The sequence below is a fragment of the Galendromus occidentalis genome, unplaced genomic scaffold (assembly GCF_000255335.2).
Source record: "Galendromus occidentalis unplaced genomic scaffold, Mocc_1.1 scf7180000077494, whole genome shotgun sequence".
Classification (NCBI taxonomy): domain Eukaryota; kingdom Metazoa; phylum Arthropoda; class Arachnida; order Mesostigmata; family Phytoseiidae; genus Galendromus; species Galendromus occidentalis.
Genome location: NW_003805482.1, coordinates 241,524 through 253,838, shown reverse-complemented (window position 1 = coordinate 253,838; position 12,315 = coordinate 241,524). Strand labels below are relative to the sequence as shown.

At 51.3% G+C, this 12,315-nt stretch overlaps 2 protein-coding genes across 2 annotated transcripts; one reads left to right on the top strand and one right to left on the bottom strand.

The window, feature by feature from the left end:
* Nucleotides 1-1,316: 1,316 nt before the first annotated feature.
* On the top strand, nucleotides 1,317-3,453 carry LOC108864614 (uncharacterized). The gene is made up of 8 exons (XM_018640628.1): nucleotides 1,317-1,346; nucleotides 1,479-1,547; nucleotides 1,714-1,824; nucleotides 1,907-2,009; nucleotides 2,090-2,308; nucleotides 2,413-2,630; nucleotides 2,744-3,048; nucleotides 3,150-3,453. Exons 1-8 carry the CDS (start codon nucleotides 1,317-1,319, stop codon nucleotides 3,451-3,453), a joined length of 1,359 nt encoding a protein of 452 aa, XP_018496144.1.
* Nucleotides 3,454-6,675: 3,222 nt separating this feature from the next.
* Nucleotides 6,676-8,585, bottom strand: LOC100908742 (connector enhancer of kinase suppressor of ras 3). Its single transcript, XM_003746279.2, has one exon. The coding sequence runs from the start codon at nucleotides 8,583-8,585 to the stop codon at nucleotides 6,930-6,932; it is 1,656 nt and encodes a 551-aa protein (XP_003746327.1). The 3' UTR covers nucleotides 6,676-6,929.
* Between the last annotated feature and the right edge of the window lie 3,730 nt (nucleotides 8,586-12,315).

Sequence of the window (12,315 nt, the reverse complement as noted above, 5' to 3'; positions counted from 1 at the left end):
CGCGTGGGTTTTTCTGTGAGAACGACACCCCGATCACATTCACTGGTTAACGGAAGTTAACGACGTCGAAGCACAAACTGGAATCCACACTCGGCATGGGACGCGAGAGAAACGCGCAACACGGCATAGCACTGTTCAGAGAAAACGTTCCGTATGCTCCGGCTAACGAACAAACATCGAAGATCTGACTTGGGTCGACGAGGTCCCAGACCGTCTTACTCCGAGTCGCCCCTGAGTTCGACTGATGACGATGCGATCGCCCATCGACCAAGCTGCCGCTGCTGCTGCTGCTACCCCGCCGTTCGCAACATGCACAACAGTAGCATCGAGCATTTCTAGCGATGGACAAACAGTCAACGGCGACCGGTTGAGAGAAAAAGGGAGAGGATTCCCGGTGCGCACCGGCCCCATCGTCGGCGGCCGCTGCTCGCCATGAGGAGCTTTCTCCACATTTTGGCGGTCTCTCACTTGCTCACTAGGTCGGTCGATCGCTACCTCTCCTCCCGCGGCTGCTGTCGCAGGTCCACCCCGCCGAGGACAAGCGCTCGGACCACGCATTCGACAGGTGGAAGAGGAGTCCTCCGAGCTGTCGGAAAAAAGGTTGCGCTAGCCGATGGAGACGTCTCCGATTCGTTTTTTTTTTCGAGGCACATCGAGCGCGGAAAACTAGTATTTGACGCGCCGGATTGGACTTATCTCGTTCTTCTGGGCGATCGCAGAGACTTTCGAGATCGCTGCGTATCGTGCGATGGCTCCGCGGTTCTAAGATAGGTTCGGGCAATTTGCAGCGCCGTCCTTCAGGAGCCTGAATTATATTGAGCACACAAGCCTCGGATACTCGAATCCGCAGGTGCTTCGAGAATCCATCAGTTCGAACAATCGATCTGAAGGCCGTCGCTTGGAGCTACACAGGTAGGATTGGCAGGGCCCAATCGGGACGTGGCTCGACGGATTCCGCGGGAAAGGCGCCTTTGGGAGCGGGTGTCTTGAGATCTTCTACGTAGTGAGAACTGTGGCGCTTACCTTCATCACCGTTCTTCCGGCTCGCGATTTTAATGATTCGAAACTCGAGCCGGACATTCGAGAAAAAGTTCGAAGCTAAGAGAGAACTTGCAGGAACCGGGAGCGAGACCATCGGAGAGATCATCGATTTTATGATGGCTCATGTCAATTTGTCGAAACGATGACACATGGAGTACGTGCTCAAGAAGAGACAAACGAGATCGATGAGCGGGCACTATTCTTCGAGACTCCGCGGTGTAACAGTTTTTACCTGTATCCTTTGATGGCAATTCGTGCGTCTGCCCGGATGCAGTATGCTTCACTTGAGGGTATCGGCTGTGCCGGTGAGTGGAGATTATGTAGTTGATCTCATCCCGAGTGAGACTCGGTCCTCGTCTGCCTGAAATTTCTACTGAACCCAGGGTTACTTCGAACTTCTTAACAGAATTCCCAACAAATAGATGATTCTTCGACAGTTCATGTTCTTGGTCACTCTATCGGAGGATGGCTCATTGGGAGGGACTTTCGGTGGCAAGTTCGACGCTGTGAGTGCTATCCGATGGGTTTCCTTATTAGCGATATCTCTAACCGCCTGACGAGCATTCGCCTCGTGTATAGTCTCGTTCTCCATCATACAGGCAGACTCGTTGCTTCAGTTTCGAAGAATTAGCTCGGAGAATCAGCCCTTTTCTGATGGAATCTTGATTCAAGGTGTGCAGAATGATGAACACAACTTATAAGGCGAGTCTCCCTTCGGACCATTCTTGGGGTTCGTGCAATCAAACGAAATGCTCGGGGATGTTTGCTGCAGTGCTGCAGAATGTAAGATTTCCTACGTACCTCCCCGTGATGAAAAATATCTAGCTCGGATTTCTCCGAGGTCAAGCGCATGTTTTCCTCATAGGAGACTGAGGTCGCTCTCGGACCGCATTCCTTGCTCGAAACATATGCCCAGCACTTCGAACCTGGGAGCCCGCTCGACTTCCGGGCATTCAACATCATAACAGGTGTCGTTGAGTCTTCGATAAGATTTATGATGAGGAAACCCCGCGCTCGGATTCCTGGAGGCAGTTCATCGATTTCGCAGGCATGCACACTCCCTACGCGGTCGACTCAAGCGCAGTGTTGAGACTGCTGGACACTGGAATGTACATCTGCCTATTCGTCTCGCCATGGATGATTGCCGTTTCCGTGGTTGTCACTGTGTGGCTCCAGCAGCGGACGACGGATGAATCGTCGCATAAGCCGATTCCTCTAGACTTCGGCGTCCTCGTAATATCTGGTTACCAGACAATATTGAGTCAAAGTAAATCGCCGTATTCGATTCAAGTATTGACAGTCTCATCATGAGCTGAAAAATTATCGCTCAACAACCCACGATCTTCTTCGGAATCTGGTCTGATTTTGCAGGTGGCCAGTACCACAATCGGAGCGCTACGAGCCGCCTAATTGTTATCGCATTCATTTTGGTGTGTCTGTTCGTGAGTATCCTGTTCTCATCGTTCATCAAAGCTTCCATGATGAACAAGCCGCCAACAAAACGGATACTCCACCTCAGGGATCTGGTCAAGGAGAGAGATTTGAGACCGATCATTGTGAAAAACACGTACTTGACTGACCTTATAGAGGTATGCCAGCATTCCAATGTACTCCGTAGGTTCCTCTCGGAGACGAGTGGCTATGATGTGCTGCGCGTTCGCTCCAAGGAATCGTGTGCTCACGCTCGCGGGTACCTTCACAGCTCCAGGCAGAGGTCAGCAGCGACTACCGGGCGCTCAATAGAATATTCGAGGAGAAAGGATTATTGAATCGACCGAGCGACATGCTCTCTTCGGAGAGTACAGGGGCGGTTTTGAACGGGAGCGCGTTCGCATTCGCTCCTTGTGAAATGTTCCGCTTCTATTACTACCGCGGCTGGCAAGCCTTGAAGGAAGCCGACCGGGGATACTATCACTGCTCGAAGGATGTCGTTATCGCAGTGCATGTGACATGGTACTTCAGTCGAGTCTCGGTTTCTAATGACTTCATCAAGGAGTTCAACCGGAAGTAAGTCCCCCTTCCCCCTTATCGCCAGGGAAAAGTGCAGGATTAATGAGCTCTCATCAGAGCCGCTTGAAGGTCACGCAGTGGTGCACTTCAAATTACAGATCGCGATGGCTCGTCGAATCACCGCAGAAGTACGTCGACGAGTACCGTTTCCCTCAGATACCTATTTGGTACAGAGTGTACGAAACGCCTCTGACAGAAGAAAAAGCGGATCCGATCGCTCTACACGATATGCTCGGCTCTGTTCTCATCTATCTGAGCGGCCTAGCCTTGGCCTGCGTTTCTCTCCTTCTGGAGCTGACAGGAAAACAACTCGAAATCGCACTGAAGATCATCCACAAAGGGGATGATCCGTTGTCGAGGCTTCGAGACTCCTTCCGGTGCGGTTTTCTCCGAACGGGATAACCGGCGGCTCACCGGAACAATGTTCCAGGTTCTCGTGAAAAATACAGAATTGTCGTCTCGGTGCATGAGTATGGGTCTTCTATCCTTCATGTATCTTTCATAATCTTTATGCTCATCATAATTCTGAATGCATATTTGAGTGTATTCGCTTATCTTTGTGTGTCCTCATGTATATTTATGCATATTTATGCATATTTATGCATACTTATGTATATTCATGAATATTTATGTATACTTCTGCATATTTATGCATATTTATGCATATTCATGTATATTAAGTATATTTATGTATGTTTATGCATATTTATGTCTATTTATGTATGTTAGGTATCTTCATGTATATTCGAGTATCTCAAGTATCTCGAGGTATCTTCTAGTACCTTTATGTACCTTCATGTGGGGGGCTAGAGAGCTTGCGAATTATGGAGCTTCCAAGTTTTAGGGCCGAATACGTTTACCCCATCGGCACCAATTCCGTGTCTCCGGTATGGCAGTATCATTCACCTGCTTTGATATCTATTGCAATTCTCCGTGACCCTTGAGGGATCATCGCATATGCTCAGCGCTGTTTTCTGATCCTTGCTTCAAAGATGCGATCCTTGCGGGGAAACCCCCGCCCGTTTGTGCCTCGATTGCGCGGGCCCGATATTCATTGCCGCGAGTTCCGGTGTCCGGAATCTGGAGGCATAGTTCCCGACTTCGTGCAGCTGGAACTTATGTCGGTTTCGGACTTCTTTCTCAATCATTCTGCGTCACCCGATCGACCTCGTCGAAGCAATCACCCGGAGCCTCAACCCGAGTCCCGAATCCTTAGATGTCATATATTCCTCGGGGATATGATATCGCTCTGTTCCTCAGCATTTCGAAGAGCATGTTTTTGATCGTTTTGCCTCGAGCTACACCCTCCCACTAAGGACTAGAGCGTAGTTCTACGTTTATGATTCTCGTGACGGACCAGCTCCCACATCCGCAGCCGCCGTAGCTTCTAGCTACAAGGATCCTTGTACAAATTCTGGCGATCTCCTGTGGCACAAGTAGCACCAAAACCCATCGCGCTGAGAGTCGGACTATTTAGGCGGTTCTTTCCGATTCTAGGGACCTTTGAAATCCTATCGTATAATACGGCACGAGCGACCCCAATCTGCTTGTTTCCAATCCTGGCGCCGGTCTCCTGCCCAGCTCAGCTCATACGTCAAAAGCTTCCGGAAGCTTGAGTCCGGAGGTGATTCGGAAATCAGTCCCATCGAATGTCTCGGTTGGAGCGCACGCGGCTGACGCTGCAGAGCTGAGAGGAGCTCCCTCGGAACTTGATAGATCACGCGTCGCTCAGGCTGTTAGCTGTGAGTGGGCGATCGAGGTATGCCTATTCCGGGAGATACTACGCCTGAAATCATCGCGATCGATCGGGGCGCACCGATTTCGCGCGGATGGTCAGGTGAGCGAGAAGGTAGTTCCGCGCACAGAGTAAGGGCTCAAAACGCAATGTCGTTGCGTTGTACGACTCCGGGCCAAGGAATCCCGACTCGAAGTCCCTGCCCTCCGTCAGATTCTTCCGGAACTGCTGAGATCGAGTATTCCATTCTAATGGATTGAGCCGAGTACATGCAGAGAAATGAGAGTTCCAGCGAGGATTCAGGGGAATCTGACGCGAAATCATCAATACAGTGATGTCTCATGTCAAACTGTCATACGAAGAAGAACTGAGTTGGCATTCAAGGAGAGACGAATCAGATCGATGACGAGGGTCTCATTTTTTGGAACTTTGCGGTGTATTTGTCTTATTAGTATGGCTCGAGGGCTATTCGTGTGGGTTGCCAGACGCAGTATGCCCCGCTTGAAAGTGTCAGCTTTGCCGGTGAGTGGAAATAGCGCGCTCCATCGAATATTTGAGGAGAAAGGATTACTGGAGCTCCCGAGGGATATGCTTTCCCCGGATAGTAGTGCGTCAGTTCTCAATGGGAGCGCCTTCTCCCTCTCCCCGTGTAATTTGTTCCCCTTCTATTACTACCGCGGTTGGCAAAAGCTGAACGAAGCCGACCGAGGATATCATCACTGCTCGGAAGATGCTGTCGACTCCGCGCATGTGTCGGAAGACTTCATCGAGGACTTCAATCGGGAGTGAGTCGATCTCCACCCTCATGCTCCGTCCACCCCAAAAAGTGTCCTAGATATGTACTTTAATCCGTCAACCGAGACTGTGTATAGCAAGAGTGCACTCGCCCGATGGCAGATCGCGATGGCTGAATGAATCATCGCAGAAGTTCATCGACGAGTACCGCCTTCCTCAGATACCCGTCTGGAACACAGTGTACGATACGCCATTGACAGATGAAAAAGCAAATCCCATTGCCTTACACGAGATGCTGGGCTCTGATTTCATCTATCTCAGCGGTTTGGGTGGAGCATGCATTTCTCTCATTTTGGAGTTGAGGGGGATGAGAGCAGAAAATGACTACGCGGTTCCCCCCCGCGTCCTATCCCGACAGGGCAGGCGGGAGAGGGCTTGTTTCCTACGGTCGCTTCTCTGGGTGTCCTACCGCGGTTCCTCCTTGAGGATGAGATCCTCGTTCACGACCGTTTCCGTGAAAGGCAGAAACGAGAACTATTATTCCCTCCATCCCGGGCGACACCGAAAATCGAGTCGTCGTCAGAGCGATCACCCAGTAGGAGGGGGAGCGAAGCCGACTATGATTAAATGATTCGTATCATGAATTTACACCATTAGAATCATGCAGCTCTTCCAGCATGGATGCGCTGTTGACGGACGCGGACTCGCCGGAAGGGAGCCGAGTCAGACTCCGAGTCCCGAGTTCGGACTTGATGGGATGATTCGGAGGACAGCCAGCCATTCGATCTGCGAGTAAAGCATAGAGCTCAAATGCTCTCTTCAACAGACACGGGATTCTCAAACGACTGGGACTCGTCGAAGAGTTCTCGCGCACCCCCTAAAGTGGTGATTTTGAGAAACTGTTCTATCATAGATACATTACATCACGCGATATTCGCTGGGGATGCTTGCCGTGAACGTGCCCTCGAAGAAGGCGAATGTCGCGACTTCGGAGGAGCGTTGGGATAGGGTCCTACAATGTTTTCGTTCACAAGCCTGGAGCGTCATGAAAATGGGGTGGGGGAGGGGGAGATTCGATTTTTACCTAATCAAAGACGCAGCTCTATATGAGATTCGCACCGTTTGGGAATGATTCATTCATTTCATGGTCGGATGCTTGAACCAGAGGATAAGTTAAGAATCATCGCTAGAGTTTTCCCTTGACGAGGATCTGCATGGACGTTCCGAGATAAGTCCTCCGCAGACAGGCTTGCGGGCGAGCGAAATTTCCGGAAGCTGGCAGAGCTCGGGAATTCCGTGGAAAGCCTGCTTCCAATCAGATACTTTCACACAAAGCATCACATTCTTCTGACTAGTTGAGTGCCTGGTCGGCGGAACGATTCCGATCATGGATCAGGCTTGACTTTGTTCAGCGGGTAACACTTTTTTTCACAGGAGATGGAAAATTCGGCGAAGGAGGTGGATTGGCATCTCGATGCTCTTCTTCGCTTTTGGGCTCTTTCGCAGAAGCCGGAGCAGACTCGGACGTCGCATTCATCGGAAGTTGAAGCCGCTTCGATGATTCTTGAGGCTCGATAGGTACGAAGTGATGATGGTGGTGAAGATGGTGGTGATGGTGGTGTTGATGATGATGATGGTGAGCTTGGGGCTGCGGCGGAGACGGCGGCGGCTGCTGCTGCTGCGGGGATTGACTGTGTTGAGCTGGTGGTGGTGGTGGTTGTTGTTGATGCTGTTCCTTAGGACGGCACGAAGGATCGTGAGAAATGCTACGGGTCACGTGATCCTTACTCCCCATGGTCTTTGCGGGCTTCGCGAGACCCAATCGACTGATTTCGGCGTTGTCGACGAGGTCCTCGAAGCTGACCGGTGGCTTCGAGACTGTGGGAGAGGCACACGTGACAGTCGCGCGACGCTGCAGTATAGGTCGTTTCGGTTTGACCTGTGAACGCAGTTGCAGAACCAAGTTCTGACCGCTGTCGCTCTCGCCGCTGATCGAAGGTTCGGGTAGAAACGCGTCGTCATCCGCCTCGATTTCCCGCAGAATTCGAGGGCTCGTCGGTTCGGGTTCGACGACGGCTGGGAGGCCCCCGTCTTCGGTGTTGGTGAGCTGTTGTTTCTCTTTCGAGACTGGATTGAGCGGAATTTTATAAGGTTGCAAGAACAGCATCTGACCGAATAGATTTGAGTGACGTGGCCGTTTCTTCAGTGTCAAGGTGACGTCGGTTATATGGTTCTGCAGGATGCCCAATACGTGTTCCACGGACCAACCGAGTATCGTTTGCAAGTTGATCTGAACTATTTCGTCGCCTTCTTCCACTTTCGCGCAGAGCTGGACCGGACTTTTGAGTCTGACGCTGCGGACGATGTGGACGCCGCCGAACTTTGTGGTGATTTGCATGCCCCAGTCGTCTTCTTGCCGGGGTTTCCGAGCCGAAACGACTTCGATAGACGCAGGTTGCGTGATCAGCGAATCGGCGTACTCCTGAACGACGAAATCGCTGATTTCTGCCAAACAGAGACATTTCTGCTTAATCAATCCCAACGGGTTATCGGCGAAATGGTCTCGTTGCGCTGTCGAAGCGAGCTCGAGAGCCAGTCGCAAAACGGTTTTTCGAGTTTTCTGATATTGTTCTTGGCCCTTGAACGGGGGCCTATCGATCCACGAGATGAATTGCTTCACCGATGAGATCAATTCGCAGGACGCCGCCAGGATTTCGGTGTTGATGTTCTTGGGCTGGGGAACGCGAAGAATTTGGAGCTGGATGGCGTTGTGGAGACTGCGGGCATGACAACCCATCCGGAAAGCTAGCGATTGGAGGTTTTCGGTCGTGAGGTTATACTGCAGATTATGCAGATTGTCCACAGCTTCGAGAATGGTTTCTTGGTGACCGAGCTTGGTGATACCGATATTCGTCAGGTCCTCCCAGCTCAGCGACAACAGACGGTGCCCATTGATCTTGTGCTCCAGGAAGAGATGCATATATGGAGTAACCCAATTTTCTACGCCTCGCGACCACTTGGCGACGTGCTCCGGGGTCCATTCGCCGATATCGATGTATGCCATTATTTGGAATAAGTAGAAGAATCACAGATTATCTCTTGAGACGAGTTGTCATTAAAGCACTTTCGAACAATCTCCCATCGCGGGGCGGAAGAGCCGCTGACGATAGCACAGGAATTCACTGACTGCGTTCATTGCATTAAGGAGTGCAATAAGCTGCCTCTGGGCTTCCGCATCGATCACTGTTCTCAGAGCTGTGGAACACGAAGCCTGATCGCGGTGAATCGAGTTCCCCTCCCGGAATTACTCGATCAGATCTCACTATGACAACAAAGCAGCTGACGCTCGTCCGTGACAGCGACGAGCATCAGAAGCATGTGACGTGGTGCCCATGCAAAGATCTGGTGGCCGACAGGACCGCTGAGATTGCTGACGACATACCGGTACTCAGCATTGCAGCATTACGGTTCTACAAGTGACAGAACAAAAACGACGGAAGAGGAAGACACAGAATGGTCGATATCTCCATCACAGTGGAGACAGCTTCCTTTGGCGCCAAAATTTGAAATCCTCGATGTGATCATCGTGGATGGGGGTCATCGATGCCGTAGAGAAGGGAGCGCGCGAGATTAGCGGGATCGACTGCGTTCGGCCATCGAAGGCGGCGCTAACATGCCTGAGTGAGATAGTGGGGTGGGGCGATGAGATAGGAAAAAGAATCAGGACCACTGGCGCTTCCGGCCGCAAGCTTCATCTCCGCTTTGCTCAGGAAAGCCTTTGTACCAGTCGGGAAGGAGGTTATCGGGGAGCAGGCTACCATTGCTTTCGAGCTCCGGAAACCTCCACCTTGAAGGGAGCGACGTTCGAGGGAGTAGAGAAAACGATCCTCAACCTTGCGTCGGCGAGATCTGACGCTCATCTTTATTTTATAGTCGCTCTCGACAAGCGAGGGAAATCCGCCTTCCGGTTTCACTTGAAATCAAAAGCGTAAGCTGTCGCATGATTAACTCGAAACTCGAGATGGATCCTTTAATGGTGGTGCTCCCTTCGCATCTTCCTGACATTACGTGTCTCTGTACTACGAGAGCTCGAATCGGAAGGGAGACAATCTGACGTTTCTACCGGCGCTACATCCCAAGTTCTCGAGGTTTCCGCGATGAAGCCATGAATTTGATTTCAATGAAATGCTGGGGTCGATGAGTCTCGCGCAGAAAATCCTCTGGCAGAGGGTTTGCACCGAGACATCAGGAACTGGCTCCGTGGTTCGCGGCCGATAGCATCTCGTCCACGCATGTAATCCAGCTGCTGGTCTCGGAGAGGGAGGTTCCACTGCATTCCACAGATTCGGAAGCTTCGAGTTTCACATCAGAAAACTGAGAATTCACGAAAGTTCCCAGCTCGTGAGACTGGCATGGCTCGGTGCTACTGAGGGGAGTCGCCGGTAGATTGGCGTGCCTGCATCGGATACATAAAGAATGTCATTCAGGCGACGCGTTCATGCTATAAGGCGATAATTCTCACCCCCCTCACCTGTCGAAAGACGGGAGCTTCACAGTCTCCGAGCACTGCGGCGTCCCTTGCCACGCGCGGCATCTTTGATAGTGGGCCATCTGGACGAACGAAGCCAATTGCCTATTTCGAGAAGCGATCGGATATATTCATGTCTTCGTAGAGCAACGAAGTCGGAGTACGACGAGATTGATTGCGATGTCGAAATCATGCCAAGGAACGAAACCTACTTGAGATGTTCTTCAATGTGGGCGGTCAGGACGTCGATATCGGCCGTGAGAAAATTATAGCAGATGCCACATTGGAAAGGCTCCGGACGATACGATCCGCTGGGAGGGCTGTAGGCCCTCAGGTCCATCTTACTGAGTTTTCAGTCGGTAATTCAGTTCATAAGCAAAGCTAAGAATCCCGATGTGAGGAAGCTCTTGTTGGAGCCGATTGCTAGGAGGGAGGGACCGGAAACAAGAGAGCGGTTCGTTCAACGGAACCTAGAGTGCTATTTGATATGTCCTCTCGTGGCTTGAATTCTGAGCATCATCTTACAACTACATTTTTCCGTCTCTCGGCCGGAATCGAATCGCCTGCGTTGAATTGTGGGGAAAACTTTTCGCTCCGAGCAATTTGAGGTCTCGGGCGCGTCTATCCCGATCAAAATACTCTAGACTCTAGATAAGCGAACGCGCAGTGATCCAGCGGAATTTCGAATGGGCCTTCATGTCGTTCTCACTGTACTCTCTGTCTTCGGGGGAAGGAACCGATTGAAAGCTTCGCTGAGATATTCAACGTCCGACGCGGAGCTTGTTTCAGTCGAAGGGGACGGTTAACTCGCGGTGAACTTTCCCTCGAAGAGGCTGATCGCCCGATCTCGTGATTTCCTGAGATCACATGGAAATTCTCGAGAGAGCTCAACGGATTTACCGAATCGGGAGCGGGCTCGGTGGAAAGAACCGATTTCAGTCGCTGAGAATTATCCTGGTCTGCAGAAAGCTTCTTTTCCGAAGCTTGGTCGTGTATTTCCCCGGTCCCCGAATGACCTCGGTTCTTCGGGACCTACACTCATCATCACGGTAAACCGTGACACGGTCGCTTCACACTTTAGGTCCACGGCTACATTCGTCGAGTTCTTCCTATGAGGTCCTTGAAGCGTCCCTAAACAATGCTTTGCGTATGCGAAGCCTAGGAGACCATCTGATCTGCATGCCTGAGCAAGACTCCAAGGAACCTTCCTCGATTTTTTTCGTCTGTGTGTCGGTACAGGAGCACATCATACACCCACTTATTTTAGACGCTGCTCCGTTATGCCAACGAAACGTAGGCTGCCCTCCGTCGGTTGCCTATATGACATTAATGAAATATTATTCTTCAGGCATGTGAGGAGGCTCGGGATCTTCGGAACCTCAGTCTGCGAGCATCTCCACCAGGCGCGTGTCGGTTATTCGTGTCATTTGTGTGGACGAGTTCTGTTCAGAATTTCAAGCCCCAAAATAGCCTCTATCGTTGGAATTAGGATCAGTCGAGTACCGGAAACGCCACGCCAGAAAGTAAAGCTAGCCACGAGTCCGCGAGGCGATACAATACTCTTCTCTAAGGAATCAGAATGCTATGGTCAAATATAGCTCTTGAATTCGATGGAGAGGAAGAGTTTCCCCGGAAGATTTTCCTCCCTGAATGACCAGCGGGGGGCAAAACGAAGGAAACCTCTCTGCCTCTCTCTCATGACATGTGACTGAGAAAAACATTCCTCCAGGAATGATAAAAAATTAAATGCTCCGCTCCCTTCGGATTAAGAATTTCCTTCGCGATGCCCGGTTCAACAAAACGATTTCCTCGCAGACCCACCTACTGTAACGATGACCACTCTCATCGCGCAGCTCAAGAGTCTATAAGGACTGCCTTTCGCCTGCGTACAGAGAGCGTCGAGCCGCACGCGGCACCTTAAGATAATTTCCGAAATCAAGAATATGAACCCGACTGAAACCTGACTATCAACTACAACTCTGCATGATATTCTCGACGACTGTCTCAGACGAGAAAGGACCAAAAAGCCATCGCATGCAGTACAGCTTTTTAGCTCGATCCTGCAGGCGCACCGCAGCCGCCCGGAGTCGGGCCGGGACCGAGAGACCAGCAGTTCGACGGCAATCGCGCCGAAATTAAATCTCGGAAAGCCGAGCTACTGGCCCTCCTAATCAGCGGACATGGAAGCAGGTCTTGATGGTGGTGTGGCCTCCCGTGGCGGCTTCGAAGAAAGAGCAGTCAGTCTAGTGTGTGCAGCAGCGACAGC

Excerpts from the sequence above, each read along its gene's own strand:
- LOC108864614 (XM_018640628.1), top strand. The coding sequence starts at position 1,317 with ATGCTTCACTTGAGGGTATCGGCTGTGCCG. Across the intron at positions 2,010-2,089 it reads GGCATTCAACATCATAACAG|GCATGCACACTCCCTACGCG; the intron begins GTGTCGTTGAGT and ends TCGATTTCGCAG. Across the intron at positions 3,049-3,149 it reads ATCAAGGAGTTCAACCGGAA|ATCGCGATGGCTCGTCGAAT; the intron begins GTAAGTCCCCCT and ends TTCAAATTACAG.
- LOC100908742 (XM_003746279.2), bottom strand. The coding sequence starts at position 8,585 with ATGGCATACATCGATATCGGCGAATGGACCCCGGAGCACGTCGCCAAG.